This window comes from Aplidium turbinatum, chromosome 2 (genome assembly GCF_918807975.1).
Source record: "Aplidium turbinatum chromosome 2, kaAplTurb1.1, whole genome shotgun sequence".
NCBI lineage: Eukaryota > Metazoa > Chordata > Ascidiacea > Aplousobranchia > Polyclinidae > Aplidium > Aplidium turbinatum.
This window is the reverse complement of record NC_137473.1, coordinates 33,816,994-33,843,572: the sequence shown is the minus strand read 5'-3', so window position 1 is coordinate 33,843,572 and position 26,579 is coordinate 33,816,994. Positions and strand designations below refer to the sequence as shown.

Here is a 26,579-nt window from a genome sequence, read left to right as displayed (position 1 = left end):
AAGTTGAATCAGTAAATGCCTTTTGCTATCTAGGAGATAGATTGAATGCCAGTGGTGGTTGTGAAGCGGCAGTGACTGCAAGAGGAAGGTTTGGTTGGGTGAAATTCAGAGAGTGTCGAGAGTTGTTATGTGGTAGAAGATTTCCGTTGAAAATGAGAGGAAGAATTTATACTAGTTGTGTGAGATCTGCAATGCTGTATGGAAGTGAGACATGGTGCTTACGGTAAAACGAATTGGCGATTTTAAGAAGAACTGAGAGAGCGATGGTGAGAGCAATGTGTGGTGTAAAGCTGATGGACAAAAGGAATACCGAAGAACTTATGAGCTTGCTTGGGTTGAATGAGAGTGTTGATAAGTTGGCAAAAGCGAATGGAGTGAGGTGGTATGGGCATGTTTTGAAAAGGGATGAAGATGATGTTTTGAGAAGAGCGCTGGAGTTGCGAGTGGAGGGTCGTAGAAAACAAGGAAGACCAAAGAAAACATGGAAAAAACAAGTTGAGGAAGAAAGCAGCAAGGTGGGCTTGACAAGAGAGGACGCGCTAAACAGATCGATGTGGAGGCAGGGTGTGAAGACGATTGCGGCACTTGGAGGTGAATCCGGCCACCCTCGGTAACGGGGACATCACCGGATTAAAACTGGACTACTACTACTCAACATCAAGCACAATGTATATTTTTAACCTCCTCTCCCCTTTGCGCACCACTGCTGAATTCTCGAAGCCAGCATTGACCGACAAATTGGAGGTTTTTTCTCAAAAGAACAAGGGGAAAGTAGGGTAATATGGGCCACTTGCTAATATGGTCCAACCTTGTTTAGCGTATTTGAAAAAGGCTTGTGGTCACAGTTCTTGAACACCTTGAAAAAATTAACTAGAAGACAAAGAAAGAAACTCACAGTTTGATGGAAATTTTGTTTGCGTGAATGCACCAGCGTGGTGATTGGGTTTTTGGTCTTGATTTTCTGGCTACTTCTTCAACACTAGAATTTTTATCAATAAGTTGAGTTTTGTGAGAAAATAAGTTAGTTTCGAGAGCTATCGCAATTTCTGCTTAGGTGGCCATATTTAGCCTACCTCCATTCCCCAAAATACATTTTGGAGGGTTTTATTGCTTTTTTCCATTCAGCTGCATATTTTCTCAATTCTTTCTCGATTGGGCTGTCAGGTTAGTTTATTTGAAGTTTACCACCAAAATGTTGTAGTTTTGCTTCGGAAACTGCTTCTAAATTGTAGTTGGCATTAAATAAATATGGCAAAATATATCATCTAGCCTATGTGTTAGTTCGGCAAGTTTTTTTCGCTACTTTTTAGGGCACTTTTTCCTCTTGAGAGATGGTGATTTGGTAACTCTGCAATCTGCATGGCATGATTAACGATGCAGCCAGTGGCGTACGCAGGATTTTCTCAGGGGGGAGGGGGCATTGAGAGAAGAGTAGCCAGGAATTTTGAAAGGAGAGGTTTTGACGACCGGCGGGCGAAGCCCGACGGCGTTTTCGCTTAAGACGACACCCAGCGGCGGGGGGTCTGGGGGACCTCCCCCAGAAAATTTTAAAAAATTACTTTGAGTTTGGTGCAGTCTGAGAGCATTCTCAACAAAAATGTGGGTATGAATATTCCTGTAAAACGGTGCTGTCAGGTGGCATAGCAAAAGGATAAGATCATGTTTTCTTCGGCATTTTTCGGAAACAAAGCCAAGTCTCTATGTTTTCTTGTTGTTAATTCCTGGCTGAGATGTTTGAAAGCTTGGTATTGGCAAAACTCGCTCTTTTAATGCAGTTTTGTTTAAAATTAGGCAAGTTTTTTTTTAGACTGAAAGCATCATCCCCAAGCATAAAGAGACTGAAAGCATCATTCTCAATATCGTGACGTCACACGCGTGCCAAAGTAGGGTTGTAACCCCCAACCCCCCTCCCCCCTCTTGGCTACGCCATGTATTTCGTATTGGCTTAGTCTATAAAACAACATTGTTACAGTAATTGCTTTGACAGAGCAATGCAAAACATATTAAATGCTTTAATCTACGTCGTTAACTACTAAAACTTTTTTAAGTTGGGGGGGGGCATGGCCCAATGGCCCCCCCCTGCGTACGCCACTGGATGCAGCTACCATTTGATGGAATTCTGTGAATTGCATTTTTAAATAAATTAATAAATAAATTTTTAGCTGAAATAACTGTTTGTCTTGTCACATAGCCTATAGGCTTTTCTAAACATACCAATAACCATGGTTGAAAAACATAAAGTTTTGAATTAATTTTTTGTATTTTACAGGAAAGTTTTGACAAACCTTCACCACCAGTTGTCATCATCACCCTGAAGCATCTTTTCTTCATAAGCAATGCCTTCGTCAATGTTGTGTTTACTCCGTTTTCAACCGTAGAAGGTTTGTGCTTTTGTCAAAGTTTACAAAATAAAAACCTATTTTTTACTTTTTTGCATATGTTTACAAAATAAAAACACATAAAAACAAAATACAAACTTATTTTTTAGTGTCAATCTAAAAAAATGTTTGGTATATTTAAGACTTCATTAAAACAGATAGCTTATTTGCAAAGTTGTATAGCCTACAGTTAAACTGACTGTTAAAGCGGCGGTTGAATACCCTTGTGACATGAAGTAGTGGTGCGATACTGACGAGCCCTGCCTCATGGGCGAAATACGGTGCTTATCGCTGTCAATTCTTGCTACAATCGGCTGCTGAGAAACATTTAGATCCGGCCTCTTGATCACATGCCAACTGCCGTACCCTTAGTGGGAGAAAAGCATGGTTTTGTTCATTATTTTCAAAATTTTCTCGCTAACTATGCTGGTTCTGTTAATTGGTAGGCTAATAGGCAAATGGTCAATTAGTCAGTACAAAGTGCGCGTCTTAAACAAATGGCATCGTTGAACCACAAATTACGTAAAATGCAACGAAAATAGAGTGAAATGTGACAAAATGATAAAATACTTTTACCTTCAAAACTCTATATTTTCATTCTCTCTTACACTTGGGTTTATGCCGGAAACTGCGAATAGAATTTATGAAATCAGGTTAAGAGTAAACGTTCCACAATATCCTGTTGTATCCGAAAGTCAGGATTACAGTTGAATTTTGATTGTATTGCCATAAAAGTCTTAATTGTAGTTATCTTTTCAATGATCATGTGGTAAAACTAGGCTTAGGCTACTTTTGCTTAACTTGATTTCACAAACTCTAATCGCACTAGACAAGTCGCACTATGCGCAATGGGTGTAAACTAAAAAAAAATTATTTTCACACGAGTCAGTTCTCAAAAATAAATCATAAACGTTTTTTATTGAACTGACTCGTGTGAAAACAAATTTGTTTGTATTACAAAACACCTAACCGCGTGATTCATATCAAGCATTGTTGTGGTTTGACACCTGACAGAAGATATTTAATTTTCCTAATTGTGTGTAAACTAATGTTATAGGCTACAGTAATTCAATAGGTTTTGAAAAGTTTTGTTAAACAATTAATATTATTTTATTAAAATGTAAGATTACATACACGTGGATATGTATCATTCATAACCGATGTACTGGAAATCGCTTCATGCCATTAAACAAGTAACTTTTTACCTTGCTTTAGCGAGCTATATTTGTGAAATTTGTTGACATGACTTTTGACAATATTTCAAACGGTTGCTTGTCCCAATAAAAATGTTCAAACTTTTTTGAAACTTGTCGGAAATTTTAAACGCAATTTGGTTAAAACTTGACCAACATGAAACACATTCTCAGTTTCATATTCAAAGTGAACAAGGCAGTGGTATCAGTCTGTACCGTTAAAACTTACGCATCACAATGTTATTAGCAAGCGGTTTAAGTATTGAATATTTTGTTGAAAGATTAAACAGTTTGTTTTTTCCAGATTTTATTTTCGATGTTGCAAGTAGAAGCCATGGTCTTGGTGCTGTTCTTACCGAGTGGCAAACAGTAGGTTTTTATGATTTTTTATTGATTTTTTTTTGAACCAGCTGCTCTATAAATTTCTCCTTTTACCAAACGTTAATTTTTTAGTAGAATCCTTGTAAACATCTTTTACTCGCAACACCCTCCTTGAGTAAGCATATTTCCACTTACGGTAGTCTTCTACAACACCATACAGTAGTTGGAGGGAAGCATGGATTGAGACAACTATTGGAATATGTGCTGGAATAAGGCTCTGTCAAAGCTGCAACTAAACAGTCAGTGTAGTGCTTCTCTTTGTAAATTAAATAGCTTCAATTGATTTTAAAAACTGAATAAGCTACTTTTTTCGAACAAGCTGTTTGTTTAACCATAAGTCTTCTTCTTTTTGACATTATGTATTTGCAGGTGTTGTCACTCGAAGCTGGCTTTGTAACTTGCTTGTTTTTTGGCTTCGCATTCGTGATACTCTTTCCTATAATTGGATTAATCATTTGCTACTACCGTATTTGCTCTGAAAGATGTGGAGGCCTCATGGTGCAATCTCAGGAACGGGCTAGAAGCAAATGGAGGCATTTTCTTTTTTTTCTACTGGTCTTAGTTACCTTGTGTAGTGCGTAAGTAATAGTGTGCTATGTGCTTTTTATATCAAATAATTTATAAAGAATATAATTTAGTACATATTTTGCTACTTTTAAAACTAAAAGGATACACAGTACACACATTCAATGATGAATTTTCTCATCACGTGTGCATTGGAGGTATTTGTATTGGTGCTCTACCGCAATTTTTATGTCAAAAGCTGCTGATGTTCTAGTCATGTTTTTCTGGAATCGCAGTACTTGGTGAATGGACTAAGCTGTAGGCTAGCCTACATTGTCTGTCACATTTACAGTTAAGGTACTGAAGTTCTTGTCACATTCTTTTCCCTTAAGCTTAAAAACTTCATCAGCAAATTTTATATTTTCTGGTTTATGAATTTTTCTTTACGCCTACACCTCCAGTTTTGTGGTCCGAAACCGATAAATCAGTTGCTCTGTCATTATGTCTAGAAGGCCTGAGTTCGAGTTCAGACCAAGTCGTTCAAAGTACTTTTAAAACGATGCCAATTTTGCTTTTACTTGAAAGCAGAAAGAATAATTACTTGCAAAAAGTGAAGAGCTTGTAAAAGCGGATAGTTATTCAATGACCTGAGTGATGAATTATACTTTTAGGATCATTTCTACAATGTGCAATTGTGCATCTGGACAACTTGACTGAAAATTGACCTAAGTTGTTATAAATCAACAATCCAGTAAGCCAGAACATTGTCGTAACTGCCAGAAATGATTGCATTGACTGGAGTATTTACGTAGTTCCGTACTGTGAAAGAAAGCTAACTATCAGCTGTACCTCCACTTATTCTTACACGCAGATTTCCTTGCATCCCAATGTTTATCACAAATGACTGGATGACGAAAATAATTACATCGTTACCAGAAAAGATTGCTAAGACTGTTAGTGGTGTTTCAGCCTATATGGACAGCTTGACCAGTCAACTGGCCGAGTTAGCAGAACAATACGGAAAAGTTGATGCAAGCCTTCGCACAAAAGCGAAAGGTAAGATTATAAATTAAACTTTAATATTGCACTGTAGGCTAATTTCATAACTAGCTAATTACTATTTTTTGCATTATATTTTATCGTCAATATGAAACGTAGAGTACCCGTATGACGGTATAAATATGAAAGTTGAATGAGTTGAATTGTAACATAAATGGATCCCTGTCATGAAACACTGACGACTTCGTGAATAATTCCGGCACGATAGCTCAGTTGATTAAGTGCCTAACTTTTCGTAAGAAACTGCATGATCAAGCTGCGCTGGTTTGACTCTTGAGGTGTGCGCTTGAACAAGACAGCTCCCCATTCAGCGGCACCTGGTGGATGGAATAATTTGCAGACAACAACATTTCAACAATCAGAAACTTCACTCTGTCAACCTCGGTGACCGAGCCTGCAACGGTGGTTCAGAGCTTCTGTCTACAAATACGCGAAACTGTCAGGGTTAAGCTCTCAAAGCCGCCGAGGATAAAGTTTCACGTCCGAAGATAAAAATTCAATCAATCAATCAATAAGTGAAAGGAATATGGGCGAAGTCACATGCACTGACAGCCACTAACTTTCCAGCTATAATTAATTTTATTGATTTATGAGTCAGCTGCCCCACTCGTGCATGAAAATAAATTGGCAGATAGGCTATGCATGTGATTATTGACTAGTCAACATCAAAACGCCTAAAAAGCGACAACAAAAGATAAAGAACAATCAGACAGAAAGTAGTAAAATAGTTGACGTTTTTAGAAGCGCATGAAAAGAATTAAAACAAACATTTGAAACATTTATATTTTTTACTAACGTGGCTGGAAAAGATCAATGTGTTCTGGTAAAGCTGTAAGAAATGCGCAGACAAACAAATTATCGTACTAACCTGATGTGTTGTATTGTTTGAGCATATACTTTTGCATTTGCCTTTGATACATTTCAACGATATTGCCCAATCCTTAAAAATATTGCTCCAATGTTTTACACCCTGACAAGACTATAAGAACACTGCGCTTTTTAATTGGAGATTCCTAGCCAAGGGATGGGCTTTGCAGCTAATAAAACACTAAAAAATGTTTGAAAAAGTTCTGTGCACAGCGACGGCATTTTTACTCATAATTAACTTTAATTGTTTGAGAGGAAGATAAATGGGCCTGTTGGCTTATTCCAAAAACTTGTGGACCTAAATAATATTCGGTTTAAAGAGAGAGAAAAATTGAAACTTTAAAACTGTTGCAAATGTACCAATGGGTTATGTTATGAGGTTTAAATTTTGAAGGATATTGGTTGTATGATTAATGTGTTAAAAGCGTAACTTTAAGAACTGTTTTACATTTTATTCGCTCTTTCCAGGTGTTCTTTGAAATCCCGGCTTTATTGCCATAAGAAGTAGGTTTACGACATTAGGCCAACATTTGGAAAATTGTACTAAATCAAGAACAAAAGAGTGCTCAGGGATGTCCCAAACAAGAAAGATATTTTTCGACGCAAAATTTATTATTTTGATTTTGCTTACATGTAGATTTTTTTCAAAGAGTAGGTACTGTTTTGTTTCATTTTACCAAAAGAAGTCGTTTTAAATACTGTAGATCAGGACTCACCAACTGGCGGCCCGCCACGCTGTATCGCTGCGGCCCACGGAAGGTATCAGCGTACAAGTATAACCAAAAATACTTTTCTTGAGGAGTTAAAGAGCACGAAGGCAAAAAATACTTTCCGGGAAGCATATTTTCGCTTTGCATACGATTCCACTGACCGACCAATCAAATTATAGTTCTAGGTGGGGGTTGCTTAAACTTATTCCAATGCGATGTCCAGCCACACTGTCCCAGTGGTTGATTAAAATGTCTATTTTTGAATTTCGAAAATGTCTGTGAGCATAGGGTTGCTTATTTTAAGTTTGCAAATGTCATGTAAACACTAGTGTGCGTTTCATCGCTATTGTGTTTCACGAGCAGTGTTCTCTTTATGCAAGTTTTTGTTGGCAAAGTAGATCGGTGTGCCAACTCAATTTATAAGAAATTGGCAAAATATTATATTATATATAAATTTAAAGACTTTTTCTGATTATAGGCTATTATGAAAATATTTAGCTTAGTACTGCAAATGTTTTTTTTTTTTTAAGAAATATGGAACGCTTCACGATTTTGCGTGTCATCCTTGCGCAGGGACCATGCTAATCTTCTTTGTATCGTTCCAATTTTAGTACTGCCGAAGCAAGTAGGCTATTGCAAAATGTTGTTATTCAACAAATTCTTGCCACGCTGATAAGCATCCCAAGTGACAGTTGTCTATAAAAAAAGAAAGACGGTTTTATAGACTCTCACAAAAAGGATGAAAAACCAACTCATTGCTTTTTTAGAGGGAAGACTGTTCATAAATTACGATAGAATTACGATTTTTCGGTGATTTCCACAAGCGTTTGTTTCATGGTGCCTGGTTTCTTTCTCCTTGTTATTGGAGCTTATTTTTCGCTGATATGTTTGCCGGTCACTATTGTTACCTATACTGCGATGTGTCAAACATTTCCTTGTTTACTGAAATTGTTAATTGCAAGATATCTTTTGTGAAGCGAAGTGACAACACCACTCTTGCTTGGCGATGAATATTCTGACGAAACCGCTCGCCTCGCTATTAGTGCGCAAACAAGTGGCCTCGTTTATTAGGCATTGTTAAAAAAGTCAAAAATGTTGTAAAAGGAGCTTGGCCTGGCAGTAGCGTTATTCGATTAATTTTGTTGCTGCGGTATTCTAACATCAATATGAACAACATGTAACGCTGGATACTGGGTACGAAATGCGTTCTTTTCTAGCATAAGAGTCAACCATGGCCATCTGCAGATGCGGCCTGATTTGTCACATTTTGCAGATTTTGATTACAGCTACTGCTAGTGCTTGACTGACATTTTTTGAGATGTTTTTACTTTTTGCGGTTTCCTATTGACATAAAACTTTTTTGTTGCCTCGGGGAAGCAGTAGCAAATGAGAAAAACTAAGTTGAAAAACGCAAAATCAGACTGTTATTGAAAATTAACAGTCTGACTAAAATCTACAAAATCAAATATTCTTTGTTTTTCAACATGTGAGGATGTTAAAACCTATTGTGTCATCTGGGGAAAAGAATAAAGAAAGCGTAAAAATCTAATTTTTAGAAAAATTTATTTAAACGTTAGCCCAAAGTTAGAAAAACTTGGAAATTTCTGCAAAATGTGACAAATCAGGCCGTATCTTTAGGTGGCCATGAGTCAACCTATCTAAAATTTTATTAGTGCGGCCCGCCACAGCTCTCCTTAGTGCCAAAGTGGCCCGCATGCAAAAAAGGTTGGTGACCCCTGCTGTTGATCAAAGCTTCAAATAAAATTCCCATAGAAGTAGCCATTGTTATAAATTCATGCTACTTCTCATGATGCAACTGCGTATCATTATCTGCAACTCCACAACAAAACATCGTCCGATTCCAGAAGGTAAAACAACTCTGCAAACTTTTGAACTTAAAGTAGCGTTAGCGTATTTTTTCAAACTGAAATTAGGTACAACATCTTCCATCCCTATTCGAAATGCTTGTTCTACAATCTACATTGATGTAAGTCTTCATTTGCATTTACAAACGCAACTACAGCATAATGGTGCTTGCAATATTTGATGAACTGTTTCAAAATTTGTATAAATGAGGCTAAACATACAATCAGTGTTTTGAACTTCATCGCTGTTGGTTCGATAAAAAGAAGTAGGAAGTAAGATCTTCCTGGTGGACGTATCAATGGATCTCAACCTTTTATAGCTTGTGCCCCTCTTTTATAGACTTTTAATATATGTTGTCCTTTGTTCATCAACAAAAAATTCCTCTCTTTGTTTTTAATGTGTTTCCGTCTATTATTTAATTTACCGTGTTACTAGTAACAATACACGAAGGTCAAAACTAACACAATCACATTTAAACAATTAAACAAATCACAGTCCATTTACTTTAAATTAACTTAGCAAGTGCGAAAAACATTTTCTTGCACTGATTAAACTAAGTAGATTTTCAATATTCGTCTCTTGTCTTGAACTGAACCGGATAAATGTCATTGAACACGTCGAGATGATTTCTGAGCTTTGTTGTTTCCATGAACGCCAGATCAGATCCAGCTTCTTAAAAGCAGGTTGCGAATTGAACGAGCATCGTGAAAACCTTCGTGCCTTATTGGCTATGAATGACGAAGAAAAACCAAAAGCTGGAGTCAGTTTTATTTTTAAAATGCCAGCTTCATTGCATTTGAAACTTGAACTAAGTCAAATTCTCTGTTTCTTTGGCATAGAAGAAACAATTGTTTATTATAATTTTAGAGTGCTTTTGTATGTTTTGTGGGTTGTTCATTTCAAAATGGTATTAAAATATTTGTAATGTCTATGTTTATGTTACAAAATACAATTTTATGAAATCATGATTTCGAGTTAATATGAATTACAAATAGCTCTTGCATGACGTAAAGATTGCGTACCGCATTTAATAAACCACAATAAAATGATAGTAAGACAAACATTACAGACACCCAATTAAAAATGCACATTGAGCAGAGTGATTTGTTTGTTGTATCAACCTTCTATACCAAACTCTAAATGTAATTTTCCATGATGACTTCATCCCACCTCCCTTTGTAGCGTTTTCCCATGACTAAAACGTCTTTATGAATCCGTTCACCATGCTCCTCGCTTACATCGGCCAAGTTATCACAGAAAAAGTCCAAATGAGAATGCAAATAGTGCAACAAAAGAACGCGGCATCCAAGCTTTTGGTAGCTGTCAATCAAATTTGACACGACCATAAGGAGGTTTTCTCTTCTATAGTAACCAAGAAATCCTTTCACTGTCATTCGAAAAGCTTGCCATGGACTTTTTTCCAAAGCAGTCATTGATTCCTTCACTTCTTTAAATGCCAACATTTTCCTGATTTGGGACCCAGCAAATATCCCACCCTTATACTTTAGGTTCAGAAAGGTTTGGAAACATTAAAGCGAATGTGTTAAAAGGCACGACTTGCTGGATCAAATGCTTTTACAAACTGTTCAGCAAGCCCATGTTTATGTGTGAAGGTGGAAGGAATACTTCACTTCATTCAATGAAAAGTACGTTTTTGTCATTGTGGAAGCCTGGGGTGAGTTCTTTGCGTACAGCAGTCTTTTATCACGTAGTGCTTCTCATCTGTTCTTTAATTTCACAATTAAAAGAAAACAAGTATGCTTGGTAAAGCCGCCTTGCAAATATCAAGGCCATCATCAGCCATCAAGGAAGCAATCATTTTAAAAACTCCACACATGTCCCAATTGTGGTTCTTGTTTTGTGTCAAGTCCAGCTATACTTTCACAGATTTGCGATCTTCTCACATTTAAACAAAATGTTCAATTGAGTAGCTTAAATCATCCAGTTTGGGTCACTGGAGCGCTTTATTTGCTTTTCTAATTTTTCTTACCAAATTGAACCATCTAAAAATATGCTAACCTAATTAACTGCACATTGCAAACTCCACTAATCCCTAACGTCTTTACCTTCAACGGCTGACTATAATATAAATAACAAAGACTTAGCCTCTAGCCCGATTCTCCAAAAAATGTGGCCAGTTGTAAACAATACAATTTTGACCAACCACATGTTGAAAATGTCCACGTTGCAAGTTTGTAGCTTTTCACCATCATCTAACGAGTGATAAAATAGAATAATAAATGATTTAAGCAGGTTGTGTGATATTGAACCGCACTTTAAAGAAAGTTATAATCTCATTAATGCACAATGTTTGAGCTCATTTTCAAATGTCAGGGAAAACGTGTTTCACAATTATCTTTCAAACTATTGATACTAGACAAAAACTAGCACTAAATTCGGCATCACCGACACCATAAGCATATAGCAACACTAAACAAAACAGATAAACAAAAAATTGTTGTCTTGTGTATAATCACAGAAAATTTGAAGATATTTTATGATGCAAATTTTGGTTCTCACTGACACAAGGGAGATCTATAAAGTAATAAGCGAAAACCACAAATTAAAGTTTACCTGGCGAATAATTTATGTCGTGGCACTTGGGTTTTGCAATATCACGACAAAGCTACATGCTGAACACCTCTGGTCTTAGCCCCGCGAAGAACGCTCTGTGGCGCCCTTGAGAGGCCAAGAGCCCCGGTTGAAAAAAACTAGGTCAGGTAATTATCAAACAACGAGCGAAGATTTTAAGAGATTTATGTTGTGAACGATAAACGTAGATGAGATACAAAATAAAACTACTCCTAAGTCAACTGACTCCCATATTCTTGGATTTTGCTTTTTTTTCAGAATAAGTCCTTCACAATCGTTGGCGTACTTGCACTATTTGTCGCCCTGCTTTAGTACATATATATTTATTGATAAAACAAACCAAGCGTGCACTTTGTAGTAGGCTATTAGGCTAACATACAAAAGATATTCTCTTCGTTTGAATGAGACTATAGCCTACTCATATTTTATTTGAATAAGAACCTTTTAAAAATTTACACTCCGGCGAACAGAACAGCTTGTTTAAGATTACGTTGATAATATTGACTTTATTAATGTAGGCCTTCATATATCCTTCTTGTTGATTGCAATGCACCAGATTAGAAAGCACGGTGACATTTGCTTCGATTTGAACTTTAAAGAATACTAAATGATTCACTCAATACTTTTTCACAGATTTAGGGACTTCGTTGGGTGAACCACTCCAAGAAATATTAACTTCACTTGCCACCCCAACCTTGGACAAACTGTCGAAGTTGTATTCAGGTAAATGTGATCATCAGTCGCCATTTCCGCTTGAAGCAGATTACGCATCAACACGGGTTATATGTTTCCATAAGTCACGGTTTTGAACTAGCTCGCCCAGTGTCGCCAAGTTCAGTTCGGACCATGCCTGGATGTTGTCATGCCATCATCTTGATGGTTTGCCACGTTTTCTCTTTCCGTTAGCTATATACTTTCTGTGTAGATTTTGTTGACTCCATATTTTGATCCTTTGACGTGGCCGAATGGTTTTAGAACTTTCGCTTTTATCTTTACCTCAATAGGGTTTAGCTTTGTTTTAGTCAATAGGTCTTATATTTTCGTGTGGTCAAGTAGCTTTTTGTTGGTCATGCTTCTTATGGGATGATTTTGGAAAGCGGTGAGTGTTTTTTCTTGTTTTTGTTGTCCAATTTACGTATTCTAGACTGTAGCCTAGAGCACGAACACACGAAACGTAAGTGTTTAACAATTTTGATTTCAGCTTGATTGAGAGTCTATTGAAAGTTAAAATCTTTTTAGTCTTTTTAAATGCTGTCCAGCTTAAGCTAATTCGGTGTTGTAGTACAGTTTCTCTTTCGTTGGTCGCGAATGGTTTGTGGCCATGCAAGCTATGCGAATTTTGTTACTTGTTTTCCATATGCAGCGAGATTTAGTGTGTTGTTAATTTTATCGGTTGGTTTTGGTTTTGGACACATAATTTAGTTTTGGACATATTTGACAAAAGACACTTCAATTTAAAGACTGAAATTAGCAGTGTGTTTCCACGGAATATTACGAATTCTTTAATTTTTAAATGTGATATCTTATTCGTTACTTTAATAAATTTGTACTTGCATATAATAGACCTTCACCGCAGAAACTAGGCGTAACATTGAAGCAGCTGAAATGTAGTTTTACAAAAGAATGCTCCAGATTTTATGTGCTAATCATATCACAAATGCAGAAGTTTTAAACCGTGCGGTTACATCAAAACAAGAAACTATTGAACAACAACACTCATAGGCAAATCAAATTTCTCGATCCCTATAATTTCTTAGCACAGTTTTTCTAAAACTTTCAACCTTTTTATTGAAGTAAAGAATTACGTTTCGCTAGCGTTTTATGTCAAAGTTAAAACTCATTTAACATTTTGACCACTGACGTCACTAAAACGTCTATCCAATCCAAAAAATGAAAAAATAAAGCGAATCAATCCAAAAAGTGAAAAACAAAAGTAGGCTAATCCTAATTAAATTTCGTTTGCTGCACTGAAGAGATCTCCAAGATCGAAACAACTGGCCTCTGTTTGCAATAATTTAAAAACGTTTTATTAGGCTTTTTTTTTTCAAATCACCAAATATTTGTGTGGAGCTACATGTGCTTGAGGTTGCTGATCTTTTTGTTTTCACTTGTTGAACCAACATAAATCAGTTTGTATCTTTTTTGCATCCTTTTCTTGCATCATGGACCATTCCGACAGATGTTTGTAGGTACAACCCTTTTTTTCTAATCAATTTACTTAGTTGTGAATAAAATACGATTACGTAAGGTATTGCCTGATTTACTAGAAAAAATTCTATTCGAATTTGTAATTATTGCGTAGCCTAACCTCTCATTCGTTATGGCGATTGAAAGATACTTAGCCTGTCATTTGCTTACATTACTATAGAATAAAACTTCCAAGTTAAGGAACTAACTCAAATTGTTTCCCACAGATTTTCAAGATTCCGCGGCAGGTCTTCGAATCATGGAATCTTCCTCAGCGACGCTCGCCACTGGGATAGCGAGTTTCAACCCAGTGTTGGTTGCAAGACGTCAGGCTCTTGTTAACGACTTAAGCAACCCATTTTGCAATGCCAACCCCGTTTGCAGAAACATACAGTTGTCCACAAGCTCACTGACACCAACCGGAGCAAATTTTTCCTCAGTGGGTTACTTACCTTTTTGAATTAAGAGGGTAACCTATTTAATTAGAAGTTAGCTAAACATAGTCAAGAGGGTAACTGAGCATTTCAAACTGAAATTCGTACTATAAAACTTAACAATGGTAAGTTGAAAATTGCGACATATCGAAATTGACATTAGGCTACTGTCACCTTAGTGTTTACAGGTAAACAAGATAGAAAAACTGCAAACCTTGACTTCGATTATGTAATTTTTCATTTTTTAAGCTTGTTGATTAGCCATTCTAGCGTCAGCCACAATTTAATTGAAAATTTAGCGACACGGGAATTGCTTCCATTCAATAGCACAGAAGGTAAGGGAGTTTTCAAAACGTTTGCTGAACAAGAGTTTAGTGTGTACGTACAGTACATTTGGAGGTTTTTATTTTTTTCTACCTAAATTAAACTAATTGTGGTTTAGAAGTTATTGACCAGTACGCCTCCATTGAATTCAAACATTTTGGCAATGTTGAAAGAAAATTTTTCGCATTTTACGTAAATTTTTTATCAAAATAAGAAGATTGGATTTTTTTAGAACACTTGTGGAACCTATATCAGTTTGTAGTCTTAGGAATCCTTCTCTTGCTTCATCAGCTAAGCCGATACACGTTTGAGGGTACCCCCCACTTTTTTTCAATATTTATTCGTACTTGTGCCACTAGCTTTTAATTACTTGTATTTTGGATCCATTTTGGTTGATTGTATTGCTATAGCCTGATGACAACTTCTTGTTATTTTTACTTTATTTATTATTTTGTTTTCGACACATTTCAATCATTTTTTAACACAAATTTCTACAGCAATCATATCTTCTCTTATTGGCGAAAAAATTACGTTTCGTTAGCGTTTGAATTTCAAAATTGAAATTGATCTCATTTGTCATTTTGATCACTTACGTCACCAAATAACTGAACAATCTGAAAAACGACAAATTTAAAGACAGATCAATCCGAAAAATGGAAAACTAAAGCAATTAAATTTAACTTTCTTTCACTACACTAAAGAGACCCCTAAGATCGAAACAGTTGGCCTATATCTGCAGTTAATAACGACTAGTTAGGAATTTTCTTTCAAATCATAAAAAAAAATCAAAGTCATGTAATCTTCAATTGTGTGGAGCTACATGTGCTTGTGGGGTTGCTGATCTTTGTGTTTTGACTTTGACATTGCGTTCGATTTCTATTACAATTACAGGTTTGCTTTTATTAGGCGATCGATTGGAGTTATGATTACTTTTAACACTTTACGATTGCGATTTTATTCTTTAGCATGTAATCAATTATGGCTGCATGAAAACATGTATTCGATTATAATCACCGATTACAATTAGTCTATGTCTTTTAGGGTAGGTTCAAACATTTTCTGCGAGAAATGGGTATGAAACAGAGCAACATTGCAGTAAAAGTTCGTCGTTGAATAAGCATTTCGAATATGACGTCACATAATTTAAATTCTTCCACCTCACAACTAAGCTTGAATTAAGTTTTACTTACTGAAAATGAAAATAATTTATCTTTTATAGTCGATTTTGATAGGCTATAATCTGTTTTTTCACTTTATTCTTTTGTCGTTTTGTCTATCTTCACATTTGCTTTACACAATAATATTATAATATCTTTATTTTGTTAACATTCTTTCATCCTTAATGATAATAATAAATTTTCTTTTTACATTCATTCATATTAAGTAATTGCTGGAACAAGCCTGTCCTAATTAAGCTTTAATGCTATTTTTCTGACTAATGATTCTGTTTGCAGGTTGTCAGTTTGCAGACCGAAATTAACAGTATACAGAACACTATAACTACCTATGACATGAACAAAGAGATAGCTGTGGTGATGCAACTTTTCAATAATATCCCGCAACTCGTTGTTAACGGTGGCAAAGGCGTAGAAAATTGTAAGTCGCTCAGTGAAAAAATTAGTTAATGCACCATTTACATCAAGTAGATGGTAGTTATGTCATTTAAAAATAAAAATTCTTAAAACATTTACTACAAAAGCAATGTTTTTCAATATAATCTGTAAATTGTGGCAGTCCAAGGCAATATTGTTTGAACGTTTTGGACTAAGACTTAAATTCTTACCCTCATTAAACTCATGACAATACCATACAGTTCAATAGTTTTGAAGTTGCATTTCCGCCAGCAACGTTTCAATTCGGCGCAACGTTCAGGTAAAGTTTTTTTATTAGGCTAATTAAAAAGTAAGCGTATGCCTTGTTCCCATTTTTTTCATAATGATATAAATCAGTGATTTCAAGGGTGGTTTTAATCCACCACAAATAAGGAAGAGTTGGCCCGGGACAGCGGGACAACCAATTTTTGGAATTTCAGAATGTGAGAGTACTCCAATATAATTATACTGCAACAATTTAACCCATTCAAAGCCGCCACAAGTTCCCGTTGCTCTATTTAGGTGATATTTCAGCCACAAAATTGTATTGACATTACTTTTTAATTAGATTAAAAAATCTGGTAATTTTTGCTTTATTGAGGCATTTTTTTGTTTGCCTTTTAAAAGGACACCGTCCATGTGGTCAAATATAAATCTCGCGATACCTTAACAAAAACAGGTGTTTGTTTCGATAGAAATTTGTCAGATTTTCTTGAAAAACGTTTCAAAATTATTGTATAAACATATTATATTCACGGTAATCATCGGCGTAGCTAGTGGGATTGCGGTCCCCCCAGCAGGCAGTTACCAACCTCCCAGCAGGCGGCAGCTTGTGGGCGGCTTGCAGCTTGCAGAAATTTTACATGTAAACGAAAAAGCATAGTAAAAGTCTTTTTTGAAACGGATTTGACTCGAATTCTATTTGCTGGCTCCTACTTCACGCAATCAGGGTTGAAAAAATCATGGTCCGCTCCGGCGGCACAAACCCTAACTATACGTCACTGACAGTCGTCTTCGTCGGCTCCAGCTCATGTCCGAGCATTAGTTTCATTGTCGAATCGAATTTGGCTTTGGATGGTGATGTCGTATAGCCAAGTTAATGACGGAAAAGTCGTAGGCAAAAACCACATTGTATGGAAGGTGGAGGGCATGGTAGTTTTAGCTTTTCTAGTGTTCCGTTTTTCTTGGGCTTTTTGTATCTTCAACCACAGACATATACAACCAAGCAACCACACGGCATTTAACATAATCGATTAAAATTGAACATAAACTATAAGCTACAAACGTTTTCGGCCATACACACGTTAGCCCTTATCAAGTAACAACAAATAACTGCTTATCATATCTACAAAGAAAATGAATAACTGATCTAAACACTGAATTGAAAAACGAAATGCAAAATGAATCAAAATCAATTCAGTGTTTAGATCAGTTATTCAATTTCTTTGTAGATATGATAAGCAGTTATTTGTTGTTACTTGATAAGGGCTAACGTGTGTATGGCCGAAAACGTTTGTAGCTTATAGTTTATGTTCAATTTTAATCGATTATGTTAAATGCCGTGTGGTTGCTTGGTTGTATATGTCTGTGGTTGAAGAAAGTGACCTCTTTACCAAAATTGTATTTTTGTATCTTGTTTTTTGTTTCGAAAATTCCGTGCTTTCCCTAGATCTTTTTCTCCAGAGTGATCTGTCACTAGCAAGTTGTTCCCATGAATCCAGATCAATGTTTGCATGGTTGAGGGAGACTTTTATCTGATCTTTGTATCTCATTTTTGGTCTTCCGGGAGGTCTTTTTCCTGTCTCTAGTTGACCACAAAGCATTATTTGTAGAAGCCTCGTTGGGTCCATTCGCATGACATGTCCTGTTCAGCGAAGGCGGCGTTGCAATATGGTGGCTTCTGAACTGGGCAACCTAGCGCAATCAAGGATTGCATCTTTGGTGAGGCAATCTTCCCAACGAGTGCCTAGAATTTGCCTCAGTTTTCTCTGCGGGAAATTTTCAATACGTTTGATGTCACGGCGGTATAATGTCCAGGTTTCACAAGCATAAAGAAGGGTGGATAGAACGACTGTCCGGAGGACCATAATTTTTGTGCGGATAGATCATGGTTGTTGAAAACACGATGGTTAAGTCTTCCATAGACACAATGTGTTGGTTTTATACGATGTTCAATATCCTTTGACGGTGTAACAAGCAGCCAAAAAATGTAGCCATGTGGCCGGTGTCCTTTTAAAAGGCAACAACAAAGATGAAGCAAAATAAATAAACAAAAGAAGCAAAACCTTACACAAATTAGAGTGTAGTAGGAAGCACAATATTAGAGAATGTCAAAGTATGAAGAGACATAATTCATATATATTATTAATAGGTAATAAAACTTGCATGTTCTTCCTCACTTCACCTCTTCCAGCTCTTCTCATTTTTTAGAAATTTTCAAACTTTTAAAAAATCCAGAAAAAGTACGCTGTTTTCAGATATTTATCAGCACCTTCCAAAACAGACCCTAAACAACTAACTTATTAGCAAGTCCAAAATGATTTAATCAAAATAGGATGATGTAATACTGAATCATTTAAAACGATGTCCTTTTAAAAGGACACCGGCCGTAAATGGGTTAAGAGAGTGGAAGAAAGATTATGGATAACAGACTCCGCAATTTCTCTACCAATCAAAACTGAATGTTCGCTAACAGTTGACCCAGTTGGAAATTATAGATAGAAATTCCTGCCGACTGACCGGGACAAATGCTAATAGAAAAGAAGACAGACACTGATTAGTTGGTGCACAACTTTACACCGTGCCTCTGTACATCTAGGCCAAACATTAATTTTCAAACCGTTTTGCATAATAATTTCCTTGATATTTGGTTCTTGTGCTAACATTTTTGCTTGAAAGTATGCCCCAAGATCTACTCGCTATCACGAAATATGTTGGCTTCCTTAGCCGCTAGCTTACGTTATCCAAACTTCGCTTCCAACTTTATCTAAAGTAATTCCAACTTTTTTTTCAGCATTATCAGCATCTTTAACTGAAGTAAATGATACTCTGACATCATCCCTATCTCAACTGCCTTTGGACGCAGTGAAAACATATGCATTGGCGATCGAACAAGCAGGTTCTTCCACAATCGCTTACATCAATGAATATACTTTGGAATATGATCTTTACAGGTATAGTGTGTCAAGGCCTATCACTTAATTTGCATTAGTGTATTTTTGTTTGTTAAACCAAACATAGCTGTTTAAAGAAATGTTTAAATATGAAAAGTTGCTTGAGCAGTAACCTAATACTTAGATCGCTGGTAACTACAGCATGAAGACTACTTTCATGCAGTTACGTAGCCACTGAACATTTTAAGCTAAGAAAACTTCAAAGTGCATATACAGTAGAACGATCTGCTTCAGCCTAGTGCTACGGGTTCTCTGTGGGAATAGCGAGTATTTGCAAGCTTTCGGAACACAGTTAGCCAATCATTTGCAATGACATTGCGGGAAAGGGTGGCTAAATAGCACTCGTGAATGGTTATGTAATAGAGCAAAATCCCGAAAGCGGATTAGGCTGTTTCGTGCCACATAACACCCCACCAGTGTCTGAGGGCTGGATTTGCCCAAGACACACAAAGGTAGAGTGCCCTGCGTTGTTCTGAACGTCGGGAGTCACCAGTGCGGGAGAGGGTGACTAGTCCTCCCTCACATCTTTTAGTCGACGTTGCCTTAATGCGAGAGTGGGAGCTCCCGATGTTACTTAGCGAAGGCAAGTCGACCCTTGTGTTTTACCAGAAGCAACTTAGGTTTGTGGTACCGAAATAAAGCAAAACCCCGAAAGCAGATTAAGCTGATTCGTGCCACAACATTACACACAACTAGTTAGCAATGCAAATAAGTATTCTAACATGATGAACAGAATCTTTGTACAGGTCTTCCTTCAAAATGTTGATCAACTAAGTCTCATAAGAAATGGTCCAAGCTTATTAGCTATCAGTTTAGTTAGCTAGAAATTATTGTGAGTGAATCTGTTACATAACGGAAGCTGTTTCTTGTGTAAAATAATGTCATTTTGATACCAACTACTTTATATCACAGGTACATAGGCGGACTTTTGCTGGGATTAATGATAATTATTATACTACTTTTGTACTGGCTTGGAATTGGTTTTGGAACGAAACATTTCAGCAACCACCCCATGGAGAGAAATGACTTATCAAATTTGGGAGGAATTTTTGTTATGTCGTAAGCTCTTTTTATGATTTTCTTTTCTTGAAACAGATTTTAATACTTTATAAAGCACAGATTCTCTATTTTGTATTCGTTCCTCTACAGGCGTGGCTTTCAAAGTCACTCAAAAGTGGTGCCGATGACGATAACCGTGAGTAGGTTATTTAGGTTAGCTGGGGGTCGTGACTCCTGTAGGGGTCGTGAAGCGCCTGAAAATCCAGTGTATCGTTTTAAGTCTTTTTAGCCAGTAAAGATTAAAAACTGTGTTTCTTCGCAATTTACCATTATATTATTGTTTAAGCTTTCAGACGTTGCAAAATGCTTTAATAATATAAAAGCATTCAATGTTTTTCATCTACAGTAGTTTTTGTAGATTAGTTTGGGAAAACTAACGTTGCTTACTTCACAATGAAGATATAAACGACTTGTTTTAGCCTGATACTGCGAGTTCGCTGTGGTAATAGCGAATTGCACTAGCTTTCGAAACACATTTCCTAATGTGCTATAACGAATGGCTACAGGTAAACTAGCGTTAACCAGTAGCCACTATATAGCAAAAAGCAAGGTTACCGTATTTGGAATCTTATGTCCAATATGGATTTGTCAATATCGTTTCCAATGGCATTGAAAAAATTCAGTGTGTAGGCTATTTTGTGAAAAGTGCTTTCAGCAACAGTTCCACGCATTGACAAGGTTGTTAAAAAATGCAGCACCAGCCATCTCACTGAAACTGATTTGAATACATCAATAAAAGATTACAATAAATTTAAATAGTTGAAAATGTAGCTTATTCTCATTATTTTTTCTCCTATAATCTAGCCAAAGCCTGGTAGGAAATGAAAATATTATAACTGGAGAAAATGTAAAAAAAGCCGTAATGGCATTGCGTAAAGACGTTTTTGGTTTCAGAAGTTTGCATTAGAACAGCAAAACGAGACAAAACTGGATGTCGTCGTGAATCAAATTTAGTTAAATTTTGCATTAAATATGCTTTTGTTCGATATGTTTATGGAGGGTCGCGAAGCTACGTCGATTGCTCTGAATTGTTGCGGTGCATAAAATGTTGAAAACCATTATGTTATATGGTTATTATCGGCTGCCGAGAAACATATGGTTACAGATTTTTAAAACTCAGTGGTTAACAGGAACAGAGTTTTGTTGGCTCTTTCTTTCCACAAAGATAAGAGTTAAACTGACTGGTAAAGCGGCGGTCGATTACTCAAGTGGCAAGAATACGGTGCGATACTGATAAGCCCAGCCTCATGGGCGAAACACGTGTCTATCGCTGTCTATTCGATGCTACAATCGGCTGCCAAAATAACTTTAACAGGAACAGAGTTGTTGCAATAAAATATAACTGTATAAAAAATTTCAAATATAACTGTATAAAAAATTTCACTCTACCAGCTTACTACAATTATTATAAGTACATTATAAGCACAAACATGCTGTATGTATTTAATCTTTAACTTTACTGTGTTTACCTTAGTTTTTTTTTACAATTTTAATCACATTATACTTTATTTCTTGTTTGTAATTAGGTGATTAAATGAAAAAACATGCACGTTTGGGTCAAATAATGTCGTATTCTATGACCATTATTGCCTTCTTTGAAACGACATGAAACAATGTTGTTTAAAAACTTTTTTTAAATTTTATCTTACTTACAAATCAACTAGCAAAAGTAGAAAGTCATATTTCTGTATAATTTAAGCAACGTTATAGTCAAAATCGATTTTTAGATATTGCTTTTTTTTGAAGGGCTGTTGGACTTACTTTCATCTTTTCTTGGCTTCTGATGCTTCTGGTCATGGGATTATTCACTGCCGGGGGCCATGCTGAGAGATACGTTTGTCAAAGTTTGGAACCTCCTTATCAAGGTTTAAAGGTAAGACTGCTTTTGCAGGGAATAATATTTGATGTAAAGGCTTGGCTAATTATTTACCTTCGTAGCCATTCCACTTGTGCAAGTGAATTTTTTGCACAATCTCTTCAATATTAATACTGTAGTTTCAGTTTGGAAACAGGTGAACTTGTGGAATCCAATTGCCTGCCAAACGAAGACTGCGTTAAACAAAAGTGTTGCCAGATGTTTTTCAAACCTTTTGAAAGAATTATTATTTTACATTTGCAGTCACCCAAAACTTGCCAGATTCCAACATTTATCCAAATCGATTTTTTTTACTACGACATTGCACTGTTTCGTGTTCGTTTCTTTTTTAGCTCTTGGATCGGCTTATGAAAAACGGTGGACTATCTGGATTTCGTTTGAACAACTCAATTTATAAGCTTGTTATGTAAGTTAATTCTTAATTGCAGTAACCGTTAATAATAAGGCATGTACGTTTTTATCAAAAATAGCCTCACCAAATTTGATTTTCAATTTCCTTGATTAATTATGCTAATCACAATTTTGTTTCACATGCAGCACAAACAACTTTTGTAGAACTTTGTCGATTTTCAATGAGGATTATCATGTAAATTTTTTTTTTTAATGTTTGTAGTACTTAAAGGATACATGTACATTACTCGATGCGATAAACTTAGTATTCAAGCTTGTGCAGATAGTCTGCACGAGCATAGTACTTTAAAGAGCTACAGAATGGAAACATAATGAGTCTTATTTCCTTCAAAAATAGCATTTTTTTTTTCTTCAGTGACCCCATTGTATTGGGTTGCCAGCGCTAACTTTCCATACCCAAATAATCTAGCAGACATGTCCTCCTCTTATAATCCTATAGCTTTAATATTATCACTTCTTTTTACGTATCTCTGTCTTTTGATTCCTTTTCCAATTTTCAATCATTAAAATACCCAGTCAACAAAATTCTGTACCGTCGATTTTCGATTAGGTAATTCAATACCGTACGCTATGTCACTTCTACAAACATTTTTCCGATGCTCGTCCTATAATAAAATTTCTGTGCTTTCTTTAACAAACACATGTCTACAACTTTGTACAGCGATTGTGATATCAACAAATCGATATACGAAGCCTTGAATTTAGATGAAGCATATAATATTACTGAACTGTTTCAAAAAGCAACGAACCGAACAAATGACATTAAAAATGATCTCAGCAACATTAGCGTTGATCTTAGTACGATCAAGTGAGTTTGTTTGTTTCACTGATTTTGAAGATTTTGAAAATTAGCTTGTTAAATTAAATTTTGTAAGCTGTCTATAGGCACAGCTCATAAATTCCGTGATGTAAAAATCTGAACAACTATTTTCTTCGTTAAACAACTTATTTAATTCATCTCAAAAAATTGTTGCAGGGAGGTATCTATTGTTTTACATTTTCTTTAAATTAACATAGCCTAACATAATTTTACAATATGCATTCTTGTGCAGAGTTCATTCCCCGCAAATCCAACTTGCCCTCCGTTCCATGAATAATACAGGTCTAGATAACATTGACCTCAGTACTTATATGACGCAGGTAAGATGGCTTCATCAAACAGATGGAATGAAAATTTTAGGATAAGACTTATTTTTTAAACTTTAATACCGGTACTCTATCTGTAATTCTGTCTAGTCTAACAATCAATAAGCAAATGAAAACACAACCGTTCGTTGTGTTCGCTTACTTCGCAATCTATATTTCACAAAACCATGGTTACTGCCTGATTTGACACATTCTCTAAAATTTTCCAGGTTTGTCAAGTTTTGGTGACTGTCTGAATGAATTTTTCTATAAATTGTATTTTAAAGGGCGGGGAAACTCAAATTAACTTTTTGCGAGTTTTTTGTTTCAGCGTGATGTCATTGTGTACAACATGCGTTTTAGCAAATAAAAAATCCAAATTTTGTTGCCCTCGTCTCGCTAAGGCCGCTTTTGTTTGATACCCGTTTGCGAGGTCTCGCGCGCATCAAGCTGTGATTCTGTTCGCTGTGACGTCACAAGGTATATATAGTTGTGGCCAAAAGTTTAAGACCAGACTTGATTTATGACGATTTTTGCATTACTTCAAAATACTGCATCATATATTGTTTCAGTTGCATCATCTTTATGCATCATCTTATATCTGATGCAGTATGTTGAAGTAATGCAAAAATCGTCATAAATCAAGTCTGGTCTTAAACTTTTGGCCACAACTATATGTACCTTGTGACGTCACAGCGAACAGAATCACAGCTTGATGCGCAACGAGACCTCGCAAACGGGTATCAAACAAAAGCGGCCTTAGCGAGACGAGGGCAACAAAGTTTGGATTTTTTTTATTGCTAAAACTCATGTTGTACACATTGACATCACGCTGAAACAAAAAACTCGCAAAGTTAATTTGAGTTCCCCGCCCTTTAAGGTCTTCTTTACTGTCTTTCCCAAGTGACAAAATCGGTTTCAACATCATCAGACGTAGAAAAATAAAAATAATTTGATTCCAAAATCTCAGTCAGACCTTAATCGCTTGTTGTAACAGTCCGATTGAGCGTTTTTCAACTTCTTTTTTTCATTTTCTGCTCCATCCACATGATAACAAAAAGCTTTTGTGTCTCTACGAGTCAGCAATAGGTAAAAAATCTTAAAAAATTCTCGTCCAACACGAGCAGAAGCGGTAATCAAAATCTGCAAAATGTGACAAATCAGGCCGCATCCCCAGATGACCATGCCCAACACTTATTGCAAATGATTTCTTTCTGTATGATAGATGTCATTAGGATTGACTACATCCGATTTGGCACAATACGCCCTGTTTCTCAATACCTCCGCTGCAGCCTTGTTAGCAAACGGATCTCTTAATGCACTTGGGCAGGTAAATATAACATGCATTGATTCCAATGCCATCATTTAGTCTACTGAATAGCACAAAACTTAAATGATGATTTCCTTTAATTCTCTACTGCATTGAACTAAACGATTTACGTTCTCTATGACGAAAAAATAGCAGCATTTGTAAACAGCTTGTGGCAGCTGGGATTGGTCTTAAATAAAGTCGTAGCAATCCGAAAATCTAAACGCTAAATTCGAGATTGAAAAATCAGGTTTTGTTCATTTTTTTAAATTTTTTCGGAACTCATCTCAACCGCATAACATATTTCAAGATCTCCAGGGTTAAAAAGTAAACCACCCCGTAATATGCTGGTTTGTGTATATGTTTTCAGGTATTGCGCGTGAAAAAGAAGTCTTTACAGGCGCTTAGATATTTTCATCAAAAACTGTGAAATAAAATGCAAAATCCACATAAATTTTAAACTTATCTACAGCAAACTGTAAATGCCATTCATTCCCATTCTTATGCCATTCTGAGAATGCATTCTACTGTGGTGGTCCCACTCGAGCAAGCACTGGGTAATCTTAACAACACTTATCTGATGGTTCAGAGCATATCTACTGGATTTAACGTAAGTTTGTCATTGATAAAATCTTTATATTTTGCTGATCTGCATTCGATTGTAACTTATTTCAGTCAAATGGCTGTCGTCATTCTAACTGTGGTAGTGTTTGCTCAAGGCAATAAATAGGTCATTGGACGCAGGCTAACCATAGAAGACTTCCCTAGTCTGAAACAGTAGGGGAGAGTGCCCAACAGTGCCCCGGGTGCCTACAGTGCCCCTCCCATCGTTTTTCACAATCCGTGACAAATTATTCACTCAAGCGTGCATTACCATGGCCACGTGGTCCGTAGAAGCTGCTGAAACTAAGTTAGGCAGAAATAAGTCATTGCTAGCAGTAGGCAGAAGTGAAAGTTTGTTTTAGGTGGTAAAAAGTAAATTTTCAGAACTGTATTACTTTTTTTGTTACAGTTTTTACGGTGGCTTCAGAGATGCTTCACAAGTTTTTTATGTTTGGTCAGTCACTAGACTAGGTTTCAGTAATAACGTTTCAGATCGTAGGCCTGGGTAAAAAAAACTGACGCCATTTTATCTTGTAGGCCCGTGGTTCCAACAGTGCCCCACCCTGAGGTCTCCTACAGTGCCCCGGTGGAGCACTGTTGGAAGCCATGAGATTTTATTAATCAATGTACAGTGCCAAAATGATTATCAACATTTTATGTTCTAAATGGCAGATTGTTAGGTATTTTCTGAATTAAAAAGCTATTTGTGTCCTCTTATCAAGAAATGGCAAGACGTAAGATTGGAAATTGTCCTCCTAAGGACATGAAGGAAGCTTGCACGTGTGTGCTGAATGGTACTATGAGTCAGCGAAAAGCTGTTAAAAGCTTTGGCGTTAATAGGCGTTCACTGGCACGATACATGAAGAAATGCCAGAGTGGTGGACTGGACGATATGCAGCTGTCCGACTTTGAACCAAACTATGGGGTAAATGCAAT

General features: G+C 36.3%; 1 protein-coding gene and 1 non-coding gene across 3 annotated transcripts in view; one reads left to right on the top strand and one right to left on the bottom strand.

Moving 5' to 3' along the window:
• LOC145764543 (prominin-1-A-like) overlaps positions 1 to 26,579 on the top strand; it is a 59,632-nt gene that overhangs the window by 8,098 nt on the left and 24,955 nt on the right. For both annotated transcript variants that reach the window (XR_014288487.1, XM_082576165.1), the window contains exons 2-16: positions 2,270 to 2,381; positions 3,876 to 3,940; positions 4,322 to 4,530; positions 5,328 to 5,512; positions 12,184 to 12,273; positions 13,965 to 14,176; positions 15,950 to 16,091; positions 19,101 to 19,260; positions 20,173 to 20,319; positions 22,066 to 22,192; positions 22,528 to 22,601; positions 23,268 to 23,414; positions 23,659 to 23,746; positions 24,957 to 25,061; positions 25,513 to 25,650. Coding sequence is in view for 1 of the 2 variants with exons in the window: in XM_082576165.1 (XP_082432291.1) it covers positions 2,270 to 2,381; positions 3,876 to 3,940; positions 4,322 to 4,530; positions 5,328 to 5,512; positions 12,184 to 12,273; positions 13,965 to 14,176; positions 15,950 to 16,091; positions 19,101 to 19,260; positions 20,173 to 20,319; positions 22,066 to 22,192; positions 22,528 to 22,601; positions 23,268 to 23,414; positions 23,659 to 23,746; positions 24,957 to 25,061; positions 25,513 to 25,650 (2,001 nt within the window). In the remaining variant the exon portion in view is untranslated. The remainder of the gene's footprint in view (positions 1 to 2,269; positions 2,382 to 3,875; positions 3,941 to 4,321; positions 4,531 to 5,327; positions 5,513 to 12,183; positions 12,274 to 13,964; positions 14,177 to 15,949; positions 16,092 to 19,100; positions 19,261 to 20,172; positions 20,320 to 22,065; positions 22,193 to 22,527; positions 22,602 to 23,267; positions 23,415 to 23,658; positions 23,747 to 24,956; positions 25,062 to 25,512; positions 25,651 to 26,579) is intronic.
• On the bottom strand, positions 7,621 to 7,723 carry LOC145765793 (U6 spliceosomal RNA). Its single transcript, XR_014288664.1, has one exon. It is a non-coding gene; the product is annotated as a U6 spliceosomal RNA (small nuclear RNA).